Source organism: Saccopteryx bilineata, chromosome 2 (assembly GCF_036850765.1).
Source record: "Saccopteryx bilineata isolate mSacBil1 chromosome 2, mSacBil1_pri_phased_curated, whole genome shotgun sequence".
Taxonomy (NCBI): Eukaryota; Metazoa; Chordata; class Mammalia; order Chiroptera; family Emballonuridae; genus Saccopteryx; species Saccopteryx bilineata.
The window spans coordinates 393606126-393625707 of NC_089491.1; the positions used below are offsets into that span (position 1 = coordinate 393606126).

Genomic DNA, 19582 nt, shown 5'->3' on the forward strand with positions numbered 1-19582 from the left:
ACACTGCCCACACCACACTGCCCACTCCACACTGCCCACACCACACTGCCCACTCCCCACTGCTCACACCACACTGCCCACACCACACTGCCCACTCCACACTGCCCACTCCCCACTACCCACACCACACTGCCCACACCACACTGCCCACTCCACACTGCCCACTCCCCACTGCTCACACCACACTGCTCACACCACACTGCCTACTCCCCACTGCTCACACCACACTGCCCACTCCACACTGCTTACACCACACTGCCCACTCCACACTGCCCACTCCACACTGCTTACACCACACTGCCCACACCACACTGCTCACACCACACTGCCCACTCCCCACTACCCACACCACACTACTCACACCACACTGCCCACTCTCCACTGCTCACACCACACTGCCCACTCCACACTGCCCACTCCACACTGCTTACACAACACTGCCCACACCACACTGCCCACACCACACTGCCCACACCACTCTGCCCACACCACACTGCCCACTCCACACTGCTTACACCACACTGCCCACTCCCCACTGCTCACACCACACTGCCCACACCACACTGCTCACACCACACTGCTTACACCACACTGCCCACACCACACTGCCCACTCCCCACTGCTCACACCACACTGCCCACACCACACTGCCCACTCCACACTGCCCACTCCCCACTACCCACATCACACTGCCCACTCCACACTGCCCACTCCCCACTGCTCACACCACACTGCCCACAGCACACTGCTCACACCACACTGCTCACACCACACTGCTTACAGCACACTGCCCACACCACACTGCCCACTCCCCACTGCTCACACCACTCTGCCCACACCACACTGCTCACACCACACTGCCCACTCCACACTGCTTACACCACACTGCCCACTCCCCACTGCTCACACCACACTGCCCACAGCACACTGCTCACACCACACTGCTCACACCACACTGCTTACAGCACACTGCCCACACCACACTGCCCACTCCCCACTGCTCACACCACTCTGCCCACTCCCCACTGCTCACACCACACTGCCCACTCCACACTGCTCACACCACACTGCTCACACCACACTGCTTACAGCACACTGCCCACACCACACTGCCCACTCCCCACTGCTCACACCACTCTGCCCACTCCCCACTGCTCACACCACACTGCCCACTCCCCACTGCCCACTCCCCACTGCTCACACCACACTGCCCACTCCCCACTGCCCACTCCACACTGCCCACTCCCCACTGCTCACACCACACTGCTCACACCACACTGCCCACTCCACACTGCTCACACCACACTGCCCACACCACACTGCCCACTCCACACTGCCCACACCACACTGCTCACACCACACTGCCCACTCCACACTGCTTACACCACACTGCCCACACCACACTGCTCACACCACACTGCCCACTCCCCACTGCTCACACCACACTGCCCACTCCACACTGCTCACACCACACTGCTCACACCACACTGCCCACTCCACACTGCCCACAGCACACTGCTCACACCACACTGCTCACACCACACTGCCCACTCCACATTGCCCACACCACACTGCTCACACCACACTGCCCACTCCCCACTGCTTACACCACACTGCCTACTCCCCACTGCTCACACCACACTGCCCACACCACACTGCCCACTTCACACTGCCCACACCACACTGCTCACACCACACTGCCCACACCACACTGCCCACTCCACACTGCTTACACCACACTGCCCACACCACACTGCTCACACCACACTGCCCACTCCACACTGCTTACACCACACTGCCCACTCCCTACTACTCACACCACACTGCCCACACCACACTGCTCACACCACACTGCTCACACCACACTGCCCACTCCCCACTGCCCACACCACACTGCCCACTCCCCACTGCTCACTCCACACTGCCCACTCCCCACTGCTCACACCACACTGCCCACTCCCCACTGCTCACACCACACTGCCCACTCCACACTGCCCACTCCCCACTGCTCACACCACACTGCCCACTCCACACTGCCCACACCACACTGCTCACACCACACTGCCCACTCCACACTGCCCACACCACACTGCTCACACCACACTGCCCACTCCCCACTGCTTACACCACACTGCCTACTCCCCACTGCTCACACCACACTGCCCACACCACACTGCCCACTCCACACTGCTTACACCACACTGCCTACACCACACTGCTCACACCACACTGCCCACTCCACACTGCTTACACCACACTGCCCACTCCCTACTGCCCACACCACACTGCCCACTCCCCACTGCCCACACCACACTGCCCACTCCCCACTGCTCACTCCACACTGCCCACTTCCCACTGCTCACACCACACTGCCCACTCCCCACTGCCCACTCCCCACTGCTCACACCACACTGCGCACTCCACACTGCCCACTCCCCACTCCTCACACCACACTGCCCACTCCACACTGCCCACACCACACTGCTCACACCACACTGCCCACTCCACACTGCCCACACCACACTGCTCACACCACACTGCTCACACCACACTGCCCACTCCACACTGCCCACACCACACTGCTCACACCACACTGCCCACTCCCCACTGCTTACACCACACTGCCTACTCCCCACTGCTCACACCACACTGCCCACTCCACACTGCTTACACCACACTGCCCACACCACACTGCTCACACCCCACTGCCCACTCCACACTGCTTACACCACACTGCCCACTCCCCACTGCTCACACCACACTGCCCACACCACACTGCCCACTCCCCACTGCTCACACCACACTGCCCACTCCCCACTGCTCACACCACACTGCCCACTCCACACTGCCCACTCCCCACTCCTCACACCACACTGCCCACTCCACACTGCCCACACCACACTGCTCACACCACACTGCCCACTCCACACTGCTCACACCACACTGCCCACACCACACTGCCCACTCCACACTGCCCACACCACACTGCTCACACCACACTGCCCACTCCACACTGCTTACACCACACTGCCCACACCACACTGCTCACACCACACTGCCCACTCCACACTGCTTACACCACACTGCCCACAGCACACTGCTCACACCACACTGCTCACACCACACTGCCCACTCCACACTGCTCATACCACACTGCCCACTCCCCACTGCTCACACCACACTGCCCACTTCCCACTGCTCACACCACACTGCCCAGTCCACACTGCTCACACCACACTGCCCACAGCACACTGCTCACTGCCTTTCATCACAGGGCCTCGGAAGGACTTACCCGCATTGTCTCACCTATAAAGGACCCTTGTCACCGTAAGGTCGGACCCTCATGAGGAAGGGAAGATGTCCTGCCTCCAAGCAGCTCCAGGGTTAGGTGTGTCTATAAACTTAGTGTAATTCTAATTAAAATCCCAACATCTTTTGCAGAAAAAAAAAAAACTATCCTAAAATTCATATGGAAACTCAAGAGAGTCAAAATAGTCAAAGCAGCCCTGAAAGAGGACCCAATTGGGAAACTCATACTTCCGGATTTGAAGACCATGTGGCACTTGCATAAGGACAGACATAGACACCAGTGGAGGAAGAACCTGGAAATAAACCCTCCGTTATATAACCTATTGATTTTCCACAGAGGTGTCAAAACTGTTCAAGGGGGAAGGACAGTCTTTTTAACAGATGGCTTCTCAGGCCAGCAAGGTTGGAAGGACCTCCCTGACCAGCAAGGTTGGAAGGGCCTCCCTGACCAGCAAGGTTGGAAGGGCCTCCCTGACCAGCAAGGTTGGAAGGGCCTCCCTGACCAGCAAGGTTGGAAGGGCCTCCCTGACCAGCAAGGTTGGAAGGACCTTTCTGACCAGCAAGGTTGGAAGGACCTCCCTGACCAGCAAGGTTGGAAGGGCCTCCCTGACCAGCAAGAGCATGGTCTTGAAAGCTCAGTCCTTGCGTGGACTCTATGTCCAGGTGCTGGAGCCTATCAGAGGCATCCCGCGGGGAGGTATCGAAGGGGGCTCTGCAGAAGAGATGGGATCAAAGTGAAGGCTTTTCAACCAGAGAAGTCTGAGGCGACTTCCTCAGGGTTGGAGGTAGAGCCACGAGGCCCCATGGCTTACAGAATCTTCCAAATACTAATGCAGTTCCCTCTTTCACTCTCCAGCAGATAACCTGCTTCACTGTGGGGTGAGGGTGCAGATGGGCCTTCTCTTCTGCTCTGTTTGCTTTCACAGTGTGTGATTGGGGTTTCTGAAAGTGCATGTATGCCCAAGGATGCTCACTTTAATCACTTCTGTTTGACACAGTACTGGAAGTTCTAGCCAGAGCTATTAGGAAGGAGAAAGAAATAAAAGGCATCCAAATGGGAAAGAAAGAATAAAATTACCTGTTTGTAGATGACGTGACCTTATATGGAGAAAACCCTAAACATTTCACCCCCCCCAAAACCCTGTTAAAACTAATAAATCCAGCAAAGTTGCAAGAAGACAAAATCAGCTCTAAAAATCAGCTGTTTTATATACTAACAATGAACAATCCAAAAAAGGAAATTAAGAACACCATTTCATTTGCAATAGCATCTAAAAGAATAAAATCCCTAGGAATTAATCAAGGAGGCAAAGGCTTGTACATGGGAAAACTACAACATGTTACTGAAAGAAATTAAAGAAGACATAAATAAATGGAAAGGACATCCCATGTTCATGGATTAGAAGACACTATTTTTAAGATGACACTACTACTCAAAGTGATCTATAAACTTAGTGTAATTCTAATTAAAATCCCAACATCTTTTGCAGAAAAAAAAAAAAGCTATCCTAAAATTCATATGGAAACTCAAGAGAGTCAAAATAGTCAAAGCAGCCCTGAAAGAGGACCCAATTGGGAAACTCATACTTCCGGATTTGAAGACCATGTGGCACTTGCATAAGGACAGACATAGACACCAGTGGAGGAAGAACCTGGAAATAAACCCTCCGTTATATAACCTATTGATTTTCCACAGAGGTGTCAAAACTGTTCAAGGGGGAAGGACAGTCTTTTTAACAGATGGTTCAGAAAAGCTGGATGGTCACATACAAAAGAGTGAAGTTGGACCCTTACCTTAAACAGGGTCAATTTTTTTGTTGTGTTTATTTTATCACAAAATCACCAAAAAGCGGAGAACATGCGTGCTTAGGCCTAAGTCCTGTCAGAGTGCCGCGGGGGAGCTGGGGGACACGTGGGGACTGGCCTCATCTGATAGGAAACCTATGGGCCAGAGAAGAAGAGGCCATCGAGGGCTCAGAATCGTTCGTGGCAAAGCCAGAGCAGGGACCAGGGCCACTCGACCCCGGCCCCTCCCTTGGCTGTGAGCCCCGGAAGGGCGGGCACCACGTCTGTTTGCCTTCGCTGTGTCTGCAGCGTACAGCCCTTGGTTACCGTGTGGCCCGTTTGTGTCGGATGATGGCTGTGTTCTCAGCCCCAGCTGCACGTGGACGACCCGGGCAGTTTTGAAGCATGTCACTATCTGGGCCTCAGACCTCAGAGGGTGCGGTTGGCAGGCATGCGGTGGTCGCAGACAAGAATACTTTCTAAAGGCCTCCTGGTGATCCTAACCTCAAGTTTGGGGACCACTGTTCTGTGCCCTACCTTCCCCTGCTGTCCTCTCTAGCTGGGCCTGGGAGAGGCAGGCTGAGCAGACTCGCTCGAGTGGCACGCAGCCTCTGGCTGGCTTATTCTGCTTCTCTTGTCCTTACGCGTGTCTCAGTGTATGTGGTAGAGTTGTCACTAATCTCCTCCCAGCTCCTCGGTCCCAGGGCACAGGCGTCACAGCTGCTCAGACTGCTGTGGCCGTCCTCTGTTCCGGCTGGACTGTGTCATGACTGACTGCCTGTCTGCTGCTCCCATCGTACTGACCTCGTAAGGCAGGGTCTTAACTGTCTTTCTCTCCTCAGCTCTAAGGACATTATGTGGCACATCTCAGGTCCTGCCAATCTTGAGTAAATGGCATGGGGACTGTGGGGTTTTATTTTATAGTTACAGAGAAAATGACCTCATAGTAGTCTGCTTATTTAGATGTTAATTAGTGTACCTTCTTCTGGCCCTATTTTCTTCCTTCTAAGAAGGGTGAGGGAGGAGTAGGGACAGCTGTCATAGAAAAGGACACGCTGTAAAGTAGGTATGTGTATTTGGAGTTCACCCTCTTGTCTCCCCAGTGGAAGAGGAGCAGCTACAATTAACATTCATGAAACATGTTAGGAATCCGAAGCAATAGGCAGTAATGGTTTTTGTAGAGTGTCAGGGTTGACTTTTCTTTCTGCATGACTGGTAGATGCCTGCCTGCCTCGCTAGCATAGAGGGATCCAGAGTTTCGTCTCGTGTTATTGGTGCGTGATATCAGACGAGCTTCCTGCCCGTCCAAACCCCTTTATCTCTTTTCTCCAGACCTGGCACAGAATGACCCTGAGTGTCATCCTCTCTGCTGGCACCCTGGTCTCCTGCTCACACCCTCGCTGGCTGGAGAGGTAGATAATTTGGCTGATTTTTCTCCATTCTCACCAAAAGAATGTTGCTAAATGCAAAATGCTAAAAACCAGCCCCCTTTTGCCTTCTGGTACTGGCTGCTTCTGAAGTCACTATATTTAACATCAAAGTATAGAAAGCAGCAGCCAAGAAACCAAGCCACTGGGCTGTGGGACTCCCCCCATCAGGACGTGGATTTCAGACTGCACGTGAGGGATGGGGGTGAGAGGCAGAAAAAACCAAGCCCCGGAGAGCAGTACCATTGCTGTCAGGGCCTAGGCTCAGGGCACCCTGCCCTCAGCCTACAGCAGGCAGGAGGCACATTTTCTGAGCAGAGAAAATGTCATGGCAACAGCGTCAGGATGACACACTCTTTTGCACTGAATGTGTAATGGGAGCTGTGTCTCCCTGACCCGCCCTGCTAGCCCTGTTCATCCGTGTTCACCTTGTCCTGTCCCTGCCGTCGGCATCATCACCAAGACCTCTGAGAGCTCAGCCCTTTGCAACCGGGACCACTGGTGTGGTTTTTTTTTTGTTTTTTTTTTCCCATTTTTCTGAAGCTGGAAACAGGGAGAGACAGTCAGACAGACTCCCGCATGTGCCCGACCGGGATCCACCCGGCACGCCCACCAGGGGCGACGCTCTGCCCACCAGGGGGCGATGCTCTGCCCATCCTGGGCGTCTCCATATTGCGACCAGAGCCACTCTAGCGCCTGAGGCAGCGGCCACAGAGCCATCCCCAGCGCCCGGGCCATCTTTGCTCCAATGGAGCCTTGGCTGCGGGAGGGGAAGAGAGAGACAGAGAGGAAAGCGCGGCGGAGGGGTGGAGAAGCAAATGGGCGCTTCTCCTGTGTGCCCTGGCCGGGAATCGAACCCGGGTCCTCCACACGCTAGGCCGACGCTCTACTGCTGAGCCAACCGGCCAGGGCCTCACTGGTGTTTTGATCTTGATCCGACCGCTGGGCTGGCTGGGAGGAACGACGGCCTCATTGCTTCCTGGAGCCTTGGCTGCTAGTGTTGCAGCAGCATTTGTTTCAGGTCTGACGATTCACATGGCCAAAGAGATGAGAGTGGACTTTGCTTGCCCTGGCCTGGAGCAGGACGGAGCGAGGGAGCTCACACTGAGTGGCTGCAGTCCTGGGCATCAGATTCAACTCTTCCCATCGCCGGGAATGTTTCTCTGAGGGAGCTAACTGGTGTGCACCTCTGTCAGCCTGACCGCCCTCATCTCTGTTAGAAGAGCCAGATATCCATGGCTTGTCTATGTGGCACTTCAACAGTGAAAAGAAAGACGCCTTCTTTTAGGGTTGGTTCTTCATAATCAAAACAAGTATATATATATATATATATCTTTTAGCTGGAGAAGTCAGAATCCCAGTAATGGAATAGAAGGCACTGACCCTGAGCATAAGTTGATGCCATTGAACCTCTTCCCAACATTCTTAGAGGAAGGGAGAGGGTGAATATAAGGTTAATGGGTTCTGCTGCTGAACTGAACTCGGAAATGAGATTTCATTGATTTAATATCTCCTCTGTTAACCTCCCAAGCCAGAGTCCCCTGTGGTCCTACCAAAGTGCAACTCCCAGACTTTCTTTCCCGTGAGTCTGTGCTGTAGCCCTGGTTACGACAGGGACAGATGACAAGTGCAGGGTGGCCCTTTGGCCAGCTGGCCTCTCTTGCTGGCTGAGAATGGTGGCAAGTCGGGCCGCAGGCAGAGCCTCGTTAGTTACTAGGACTGGCCGTGGGAGGAGGCTGCGGACTGGGGACTGCAGACACGCCCCTGCTGCGTGTGGCTGTGGGGATGAGTCACATCTCCTGGGAGGGGACACGGGGAAGGAGAGGACTGTTCCGAGACAGTGGGGCGAGAAGAGCTGGGGGCTGGAGGCACAGGTCGTTTCATCCGCACACCCACCTGCTCAGGAAGCTTGCTGTCGCCCTCCGGACAGGCAGGGCCTCTCCTGCCTCTGGGCTGAGCACCCCGGTCAGCAGCACATCGTTGCCTCCTGCTGTCCCCTCTGCCCTCTGTCATTTTCTTCTCTAGACTAGACGGGTGCTTTGAGCTGTTCTTCCTGGGTATCTGTCTACCCCCGTTACCCGTCCCACCTCGGCCGCTGCCACACCTGGTGACTAATTTCCCCTTTAGGTCCAGTGGTGCCACTTACTGGCTTTGTGAGGTGGCCTCTCTTCCACATGCGTGCAGTAGGTGGGGGAGGTGAGCGCCCTCTCTGGGGCCTGTCTGGCTCTGAACAGTCTCCGATGTGGGTTCTCATCCTCCTCTTCCTCTCCGCACACACACTTTCTTCTTGTGGGTAGATGTCAGATACGGCCTCTGTCCCTGCCAGACTTTGGGTGAGGCTTCTGCACATCTCAGAGCCTTCCCCGCACCCTTCTCGTTCACTGCCTGAGCGGCGTTTGTCCGAGGCAGCGTCTCCCTGTTTGTGGGTGGGTTTACCTCTTCAGGGGGTGGCGAGTCTTTGGGTGCCAAGGGTGACGAATAAAGAGGGTGAAAGTTGGGGATATCTCTTTGTTGGTAAAAATTAAAACAATGTGGCTTTTTAATGCAGAATGAAGACTGTTACACAAATACTTTGAGCAAGAGCAATATTTTTGGAGTGTGTTGTCACCGCTTATAAATACAGCCTTTGTTTGGATGTGTGAGCTCTAGTACGTTATGTAAAAACAAGAGTCACGTCTCCATAGCTGCATCTCGTACGAGGACACTGCCAGCACGCACGGAGGTCCTCTGGTTTACTGAGTGTTGGGGTGGGTTGTATGAGGCTTTGTGAACATGGTGGTGATGGTATCCCTCTCATGAATGGTACAGGTAGGACGAGGCAGGTTCATAATTCATCTCAGACATCAACTTTGGATCTGAACCCTGCCTTTGCTACCAGGTGGCAGCACCAGGCAAGTGCCTGGGCTTCAGAGACCCAGACCTGGGAGGGACTGTCGGCCCTGTGACTCACCCTCAGGCTCAGTGCATTCTGTTCAGTTACTAGGACTCGGAGTTCTCAGTTCAGTTCTGTGATACTGGCCCAGTCCCCAACCTTTCCGAACCTCGTTTCCTTCTTTTCAAATGTGGGAGGGAATCATGCCTAGCTTAGGAGATCTTTTTTTAATTAAAAATTTTAAATTGTGTTAAATTACACATAAAACCTGCCTGCCTTTTTAACCTTTTTTTTTTTTTTTTGTATTTTTCTGAAGCTGGAAACGGGGAGAGACAGACAGACTCCCGCATGCGCCCGACCGAGATCCACCCGGCACGCCCACCAGGGGGCCACGCTCTGCCCACCAGGGGGCGATGCTCTGCCCCTCCGGGGAGTCATTCTGCCGCAACCAGAGCCGTTCTAGCGCCTGAGGCAGAGTCCAAGGAGCCATCCCCAGCGCCCGGGCCATCTTTGCTCCAATGGAGCCTTGGCTGTGGGAGGGGAAGAGAGAGACAGAGAGGAAGGGGGGGGGGTGGAGAAGCAAATGGGCGCTTCTCCTACGTGCCCTGGCTGGGAATCGAACCTGGGTCCCCCGCACGCCAGGCCGACGCTCTACCGCTGAGCCAACTGGCCAGGGCCTTTAACCTTTTTTTAAAGTGTGCCAATATCTAGAACTTTTTCACCTTGCAGAACTGAAACTCTGTACCTACTTGACAGCAGCCCCGTCCCCTCTCCCCCGTGGCCTGCACCCCCATCCTACTTCTGTCTCCTAGGGACCTGACTGTTCTAGGGACCTCACAGAAGTGGAATCACACAGTATTTGTCTTTTTCTGATCAGTTAATTTCACTTAGCACCATGTCCTTGGGGTTCATCCGTGTTGTAGCATGTGTCAGAATGTCCTCGGGATTCATCCGTGTTGTAGCATGTGTCAGAATGTCCTTCGGGATCCTTCCGTGTTGTAGCATGTGTCAGAATGTCCTTCAGGATCCATCTGTGTTGTAGCATGTGTCAGAATGTCCTTCGGGATCCATCCGTGTTGTAGCATGTGTCAGAATGTCCTTCGGGATCCATCCGTGTTGTAGCATGTGTCAGAATGTCCTCGGGATCCATCCGTGTTGTAGCATGTGTCAGAATGTCCTCGGGATTCATCCGTGTTGTAGCATGTGTCAGAATGTCCTTCGGGATTCATCCGTGTTGTAGCATGTGTCAGAATGTCCTCGGGATTCATCCGTGTTGTAGCATGTGTCAGAATGTCCTCGGGATTCATCCGTGTTGTAGCATGTGTCAGAATGTCCTCGGGATTCATCCGTGTTGTAGCATGTGTCAGAATGTCCTTCGGGATCCATCCGTGTTGTAGCATGTGTCAGAATGTCCTCGGGATTCATCCGTGTTGTAGCATGTGTCAGAATGTCCTTCGGGATTCATCCGTGTTGTAGCATGTGTCAGAATGTCCTTGGGATTCATCTGTGTTGTAGCATGTGTCAGAATGTCCTCGGGATTCATCCGTGTTGTAGCATGTGTCAGAATGTCCTTCGGGATTCATCCGTGTTGTAGCATGTGTCAGAATGTCCTTCCTTTTTAAGGCCAAGTAATATTCCATTGTACATACATATAGATCACATTTTGTTTATCGCTTTGTTCATTGATAGACACTTGGGTTGCTTCCACCTTTTGGCTATTTTGAGTAATGCTGCTATGAGTCTTGGGTATAAATATCTCTGAGACTCTTATCTTCAATTCTTGTGGGTATATGTCCCTGGAAGTGGAGTTGCTGGATCATGTGGTAATTTAAAAAATTTTTTTTGAGAAACTGCCTTACTACTTTTCATAGCAGCTACTTCATTTCATATTCCCACAGAGTGCCCAAGGGTTCTGATCTTTCCACATCCCTGCCAGCACTTGTTATATTGTGTGTGTGTGTGTGTGTGTGTGTGTGTGTGGATTAGCAGCTCTCCTAATGAGTATGAAGTGGTGTCTCATTGTGGTTTTGATTTGCATGTTCCTAATTCTTGGTGATGTTGAGCATTTTTTTCATGAACTTGTTGGCATTTAAATACCTTCTTTGTAGAAATATCTGTTCTAATCCTTTTCTCATTTTTAATTTTTTTTCTTGAGTTGTAAGAGCTTTTAAAATATTCTGGATATTAACTACTTATCAGATATGTGATTTGTAGATATTTTCCCACATTCCATAGGTTGCCTTTTTACTCTATTGAGTATGTCTTTTAATGCAAAGGTTTTTATTTTATGTAACTCAATGTTACCTGTGCTTTTGACATGAAAATCCCGTGTTATAAAGCTTTTTAAAAATGTTTTCTTATAAGAGTTTTAGTGTGTAGGTTTACATCTTTTATGAATTTTTAGTCCACTTTTGCCTATGGTGTAGGGTAAGGGTCTAATTTCATTCTTTCATATGTGGGTATACAACTTCCCCACCACCATTTGTTGAAAAGACTGTATTTTCCCACCGACTGGTCAGGAAGTCATTTAGTAGATGAAATAAAATAGTGTGCATGAAGCTCCTGCCACCATGCCTTGCTGTGTCTTCAAAAGAAACGACGGGCCTGACCTGTGGTGGCACAGTGGATAAAGCATTGACCTGGAAATGCTGAGGTCACTGGTTCGAAACCCTGGGCTTGCCTGGTCAAGGCACATATGGGAGTTGATGCTTCCAGCTCCTCCCCCCTTCTCTCTCTCTGTTTCTCTCTCTCCCTCTCTCCTCTCTAAAAATGAATAAATAAATAATTTTAAAAACTTTAATAAAAAAAAGAAAAAAAAGAAACAATGGTCCCTCTCTCTTCCCCCCTTACTTGCGATATAGTTTTTAACTACTGAAGTTGATTTTTAAAAATTATAGCAACTACGTAATAGTACTGACTCTGTGTTAGACTCTATCCTAAGGGTTTTACATACATTAACCATTAAATTGTCATAATAACTCTATGGGGTAGGGACTGTTGTTTTCACTAGTTTACAGATGAGGAAATTGGACACACAGAGGTGAAGTAATTTGCCCAGCTCACATAAGTGGTGGGGTCTGGATTCAAACCCAGGGAGTTTGGCTCCAGAATCTGTGGGTTAACAAACTTAACACCGCCCTGTTTTTTGTTTGTTTGTTTCTGTTTTTGGCTGGGTATAGTGACCTTGTTAATAGTATATGACCAGGTAGGGCTCCCTAAGCCCCTCCCCATCAGGGGCCTAGGAAGCTGTGGAGGTCAGGAGAGTCTCAGTGTTTTGGAGGATTAATTTGGGGCAAGGACTCCCCAGTAACTGAGGGTCTCTCTTCCTCTAGCTGGGGCTGGTGGTCCAGGGGCTGCTTGGAGGCCATGTGGACCATAAGGTCCATCACCTTATAGCTGTAGCCAAATTCATTGTCATACCAGGAAATGAGCCTGACAAAGTGGTCACTGAGCAACCCCAGCCCCAGCATGGAAGGTGGAGGAGTGAGGGCCACTGTTAAGGTTGTAGGAGGCGACCTGGTCCTCAGAATAGCCCAGGGTGCCCTTGAGGGGGCCTCTGACACCTGTCCCATCACCTTCTTGATGTCAGCATGCTCGGCAGCTTTCTCCAGGTGCAGGTCAGGTCCACAGCCAGCACGTTGGGAGTGGGGACACGGGAGGCCATCCTGGTCAGCTGCTCGTTCAGGTCAGGGATGACCTTGCCACCAGCCTCAGCAGCAGCAGGAGAACCAGGGGTGATGTTCTTGGTGGCCCCTCAGTCAGTACGCCAGTTTTCTGGAGGGGCTGTCCATGGTCTTTTGGGTGGCAGCAATGGCATTGGCTAGCGTCGTGAGTCCCTCCTTGATGCCAAAGTTGTCATGGTTGACCTTTGTCGGGGAGTTAGTGGCACCGGAAGCATTGTGACAGTCTTGAAGGAGTCGCCACACTATTCATGGTTTATATCCATCGCAAACATGGGGCGTCCCAGAAGCGGCGGAGATAGTGACCCTCTTGGCTCCACCTTTCAAGGGAGCCCCGGCCTTCTCCAAGGCAGAGAGGACACCTGTGGACGCCACAGTGTGTTCCATACCCGCTTCGCCCCGTTTGGTGTTAGCGGAGTCTCGCTCCTGGAAGGTGGAGGTGGACTTTCTGCTGACGACAAGCTTCCCTTTTTCAGCTGTGACTGAGCCTTTGAGCTTGCCGTGGGGAGAAGCCATACTGGAACATGTAGACCATGTAGTTGACGTCAGTGAAGATGACAATATCTACTTTGCCAGAGTTAAAAGTAGCCCTGGGTCTTGGCTGGTTGGCCTGGTGTTGGACGTCGTGGGTTCCATAACCGATCAGGGCACACATGAGCAGTGGCCATCTGCTTCTCTTCCCCTCCCTCTCCCCCTTTTCTCTCTCTTCTCCTCTCGCAGCCAGTGGTTCGAGCGTTGGTCCTGGGCACCGAGGATAGCTCGGTTGGTCCAAGCATCAGCTTCAGGTGCTAAGGATAGCTCGGTTGGTCCAAGCATCAGCTTCAGGTGCTAAGGATAGCTTGGTTGATTCAAGCATCAGCCTCAGATGGGGGTTTCTGGGTGGATCTCCGGGCACCTGCAGGAGTCTGTCTCTCCCCTCCTCTCATTAAAAAAAAAAAATTTTGCCCTGGACTCTGGCTGGGTGGTTCAGTGGTCACAGGTTTGATCCCCAGTCAGGGCACATACGAGAAGCAACCAGTGAGTGCACAACTGAGTGGAACAATGAGTTGATGCTGCTCTCTCTTTCTCTCTGTCTCTCTCTCTCTGTCTCCCCCCCTGCCCCGCCCGCAATCAGTGGAAAATTAAAAAAAAAAAAAAGTGGCCCTGGTGACCAGGCACCCAGTACAGCCCCGTCTGCTTGTTCTGACCTTCACCATCAGGTCCCGGGTGGTGGCTGCTTTTACCCGGCTTTGTGGAGGAAGACATGGCTGTCCCTTGAGCCCGGAGGAGTAGAGAGCTTCGGGTGATGTTGACTAGTTCAAGTCTGTCGTGAGCTTTTCAGACTGGAGTTTGGAGAGAGAAGGGCAGTGCCAGGACAGCGGCCCCAGGCCCTGAGCTCCTGCGGGGTGTCCTCTTGTGAAAGCAGCACCCTCGGGATGGCTCTGCTGGCTTAGACCGTCTGTGTGGGGGAGTGAGGGGCTCTGGTCCCTTCCTGCGCCCTGCCCGGCCCCTCGTGCAGGAGAAGTGCAAACCCGCTTTCTCTCTGACTTTACAGAGAAGGCCACGGATGGCTCCCTCCAGAGCGAGGACTGGACGTTGAACATGGAGATCTGCGACATCATCAATGAGACCGAGGAAGGGTGCGTGTGTCCTCCCCGCCCCCACCAGCCTCCTCAGCTCCCGGGGTCACTCGGCGCCTGTTGGGGCGTAAGGGTGTTGGGGCTTTGGTTGTGTTTTTAGCCTCTTTGCCTTGATGTTTGATATGTTGACAATTCTCCCTCTTCCTGTCCACTCCACCCCCCAGTTCCCAAGGCCAGTGCTGAGTTAGAGCACTGACAGCCTCTTTTAATAACCCAGTTAATCACGAGCAAAAGTGAAGTTTCCTGGTTATTTGGTCCCTGTGGTCGTTCATCTCCACAGCCAGATGGTCACCTCTGCCCACCCCTTACTCCTGACCTCCCCGGAGTTGGAGGAGCCCACAGGGCCCACAGAGGAGGCACCGGGCAGCCTGGCGCTTCGGGAGTGGGCGCACTTAGCCCCAGGCCGCCCCTCTCAGGGCCCCATGCTGCTGAGCCTGTCCTGGTGAGCACGGCCTGTCTTCCCCTCTGCGTTGTGGCAGCGTTCCAGTCGCACTTCTCCTGAGGTAGTCTGTGTTTGGCCCTCTGTCTACACCAAAACAATGGGATTTGCCATCACCATGGTGTCCCCAGCTCCAGAGTGGGGGGAGAATGCCTGGACTTGGGCACCCTGAGCTGCACTGTGACACTGTCACGCATAAACTGAGGACCAGCCTCTTGAGGTTGGTCCTGCTTTTATTCACCAGATATGCGCTAAGTGCTGACCTTGTGCTGGGCCCTAGTGTGTGTCCTGAGGACACAGCAGTGAACAGGACAGACAGACTCCCTCCCCTTGGGTAGCAGACAGGCAGAGTGGGGAGGGGACCATCAACAAGATAACTAGAGCACGTACCATGGACGGGGTGGTGGGGCAGTCAGGGAGTCAGCTGTTAGGTGGAATAATCCTGGGGAGCCTCACGAAGATCACTGAGCAGAGACTGGAGAGGAGCGAGGGGTGGGGTGTGAGGATTCTGCCCGAGAACCTCCCGACGGAGGGACCAGCCGCTGACACTAGGCCTGCCTTTTAAAAAAATCTATTTAGAGCCGTGCCTCTGGGAGGCTGGGGCCCTGATGGGTGGCCCCCAGCCCCTCCCTGGGCTTTCCCTAAGTTCAGGGCTGAGGTCCCCTCCAGCCTGAGGCCTGTGTGGCAGCCAGCAGCCCCTTGGGTAGGGCCCATGGCCATTAGCCAGGAGTGCCTGGCTGGGTAGCCTGCCCAGGAGTGTTTGAGACCCCGTTTACCCGGCCTCACCCAGTCCTACCCAATCAGCATAGGCACACGGATCTGGGAAGTGCTGATGCGGTTCGGATGGGCGGCTCTGGTGGGGACCCGTTGACCTGGCTCATCTCCGTGACCATTTTTGGATCTTCCCGCTTACTGAAGCTTTGTCTGTTCCCCAGTGTGAGCAGGAAGGGGCTCAGATGGGGAACCTCAGCTGAGTGTGGGTGGGGCGGGCCCACCGTGTCCTCTGTCAGGAATAAGGAGCATTCAGCCTGACCCGGTGGTGGCACAGTGGGGAGAGCGTCAGCCTGGGACACTGAGGACCCAGGTTCAAAGGTCGCTGGCTTGAGCCCAAGGTCACTGGCTTGAACAGGGGTCGCTGGCTCAGCTGGAGCCCCCAGTCAAGGCACATAGTAGAAAGCAATCAATGAACAACTAAAGTGCTAGAACTATGAGTTGATGCTTCTCATCTATCTCCCTTTCTGTCTGTCTGTCTGTCTGTCTCTTGCAAAAGAATAAAAAATAAAAATAGATAAATAAAGGAGGAAACATTTCAGTAGTGGCAGTTCTGGAGCCGAAGGGCAAGATCAGTTAGTGCAGCTGGAGAGGCGTCTGTCCTGAGTCTGAGGTCCGCGGTGACTGGACCACTGAAGATGGCTCAGAGGCAGAGCTGAGGCCCTGGGGGCAGCCTTTCCTTCCGGAACTGCCCTGGTCTGGGGCACCTCTCACCTGTCCTTGCCTCCTGGTTCTTTCTGCTCTATCTTGGCTCTTGATTCTCTCTTCTTTCCTTTCTCCCTGTTTCCAACTCGGTGCTGTCTAAGCTGCTGCTGGTGCTTGAAACTTTGCAACTCCTCTGACATGCCTTTGATCCTCCTGGAGGAAGCTTCTTCCCCAGGGAGAGAGATAAATACTTGCTTTTGTGCTCACCCAGTCACTCCCAGGCAGTACTTGCCAAGGATGAGTTTTCTTTTTAACTCCAGTCTGGAGTCTGCTGCCTGAGAGCTCCCTCCACCACCATTAGCCCACACCGGGAGAGCTGAGTGTGTGTGTCTGCTGGGAGCTCCAAGTGGTCGCAGCCCTGGACGCTGCTCCCGTTTTCCTGCTCCCTGGAGGTTCAGGAGGAGAGGAACGAGACCAGTCTGAGAGGACGGCAGCCACGGGTCAGGGCTGCCCGTGCTGGGCAGAGCCCTTGAGGGAGGAAGCCAGGCCGTGCTCCTGGGCAGCAGCTGCTGACCTGTGCCCGCTCAAGTCCACAAACAGTCCTCCAAGTGGAGAGTCTGTCAAGTCCCGTAGTTGCAGAAGCCAGCATTCCTGTGTGGAAACTGCAGCTGTGCTGCAAACACACTGAGCAGGGACCCAGTCCCCAGAGAGCCTTGTCCCCGAGAGCCGGGAACCCCGCAGGCGGCCACTGTCCACACTGGGAATGGGAAGTGGGGCACAGGTATTCTTAGGTTTCTTCTCCTCTGTGTTTCTGTCTGAGTCTGTCTGGTTAGCAGAGCTTCCACCCCCTCCTCCCTCAGCCTCCCTGCATGTGTGGCAGGACTTTTCCATTTGCTAAGTGATCATAAATGTTTCAGAGCCATAGGAATAGGAGGCTCCTGACTTACCCACCTTCGGCTGTGGAAAGACCCAGACACAGAGCCACGCCAGTCTGTGGAAGGCTGGAGCCCACCTGTGAGAACAAAAGACAGGCCTGCAGATGGGTGGGGTGCTCCCCAGCACAGGGGTGATGGGGCATCAACAGCAGGGGCTTGGTGCTGGAGGTGGCTGTTAGCTTCCACACTGTTGTTTAATCCTGACTTAGAATAAATTAAACAACATAGTAGACACAGGACTGTACCTAATAGGTGCTTTTGGAGGGCGGGCTGGGGACCCTAACTCGCAGCTCTGGCAGTGATTTAAGGAAGAATGTGGTCCAAATCTAAATGAGCTTTTGAACATGACCTGTGGGTGAACTGGACACTGCCTGTACTTCTCTGAGATTCTCTCTGGGAATCCACGTCAAGTCCATCACCTAAGAGCACACAATTCCTTGGGTTTTGAGGAGACAAGTTTTCTCAGAGGAGAAGGAGCCCCACGGGACTGGGGAGGAGCCAGACACCCAGTTCTAAGCAAGGACTGGCCATTCTCTCTGCCTGCCCCTGGTTTCTTCAGTGTGCCCATGGGCCAGTGGGCTGGTTGTTGTTTTGGATAAATAATGCTAGCATGTGATACAAAATTCAAAAGGCCTACAAATAGACAATCCAGTGGAAAACCTCCCAGTCCACTGTGTCACCCAGTTCCCAACTAAAGGGCAGCGAGAGTGACCAGCTTCTTGTGGCTCCCTCCAGAGAATGTCTTCACTGCTGGCCTGTGCAGTGTGTGTTTGCTGTCCCTGTGTAACTAGATAGTAGCATACTGTACACCCTGCTCTGCAGACTGCTCTGTTCACACAGTTCGCTCCACACTGGTGCGTCAGGAGCAATTCCTCTTTGTGGCTGCTTAGTACTCTATTATGTGGATAAACAGGATTTAATGTAACCTGTTTCATATTGATGGACATTTAGTTTGTTTCCAATCGTTTACATTTACAAACATGCTACAGCAAGTAACTTTGTACCTATGCTAGTGCACACAAATGGGAGTGTGTCTGTAAGGTAGTGCCCCAAAGTATAGTGTGCAAGGGTCCTAATGTGTTCTTTTCTCCAGGCCGAAGGATGCCATTCGCGCCCTGAAGAAGAGGCTAAACGGGAACCGGAACTACAGAGAAGTGATGCTGGCATTGACAGTGAGTGTCGCCGACTAGGGGAGCTTCTGGGGACATCCATGCTCCTGACTTGCCCCACTCTTGGGGCTCCCCTCTGTCTGCTGTGTCATTGGATGGCTGGTGCGTGCACCACTGGAGCCCTCCCGCAGCCCCCGGGTCCCTCCACCTCCTCTGAAGCGGGGCATGAACCTGGGAGTGTAGCCTGCAGAAGGGCAGTGCTGGCTGGCACAGAAGCCCAGGGCGAGGGCTCCACGTGCAGAAGGGCAGTGCTGGCTGGCACAGAAGCCCAGGGCGAGGGCTCCACGTGCAGAAGGGCAGTGCTGGCTGGCACAGAAGCCCAGGGCGAGGGCTCCACGTGCAGAAGGGCAGTGCTGGCTGGCACAGAAGCCCAGGGCGAGGGCTCCACGTGCTGCGCAGCCTCCGGGCTCGCTGCGTCCCTGGGCCAATCTCCTCTGTAAAAGGCTCACTTCACCTCCACCTGCCTGCCGTTGGGCTTCTCAAGGTCAGTGCAGGTGTTTGCAGTCACCTTCCAAATAGGTCTCGTCGCCCCCCGGGGGCGCCGACCTGAGGCTCAGAGAGGTCTCGGGTTTGCCCAGACTTCCCAGCTGGCGGTGGGTTCTGGGGGGAGAACTGAGCGTCTGGGAAGTAGTGGAGAAAGGCAGCCCAGTGACTCCGGTCGGGAAGGAGCAGACCAGGTGTTTGCCCTTCCTCGAAATGTCAGAAGATGAAAAGGGACACCTTGAGGTGTTACTTCTGTCTTTAAAGGCTGACAGTTTTCAGATGTGGCAAAATCTGAGCCACAGTATTTCTTTAAAAATACATTTTTTTTTTTTTTTTTTTTTTTTACATAGGCAGAAATAGACAGGGACAGACAGACAGGAACGGAGAGAGAGATGAGAAGCATCAATCATTAGTTTCTCATTGTGCGTTGTGACCTCTTAGTTGTTCA

At 53.3% G+C, this 19582-nt stretch overlaps 1 protein-coding gene across 17 annotated transcripts in view; it reads left to right on the forward strand.

Annotated features, from left to right (window-relative positions):
* The window catches only part of TOM1L2 (target of myb1 like 2 membrane trafficking protein), a 109183-nt gene that overhangs the window by 35671 nt on the left and 53930 nt on the right, over window positions 1-19582 (forward strand). For 16 of the 17 annotated variants that reach the window (XM_066264431.1, XM_066264437.1, XM_066264433.1 and 13 more), the window contains exons 2-3: window positions 14608-14692; window positions 18576-18654. In XM_066264431.1, the coding sequence (XP_066120528.1) occupies window positions 14608-14692; window positions 18576-18654 (164 nt within the window). The remainder of the gene's footprint in view (window positions 1-14607; window positions 14693-18575; window positions 18655-19582) is intronic. The other variant, XM_066264443.1, reaches the window with a different exon arrangement.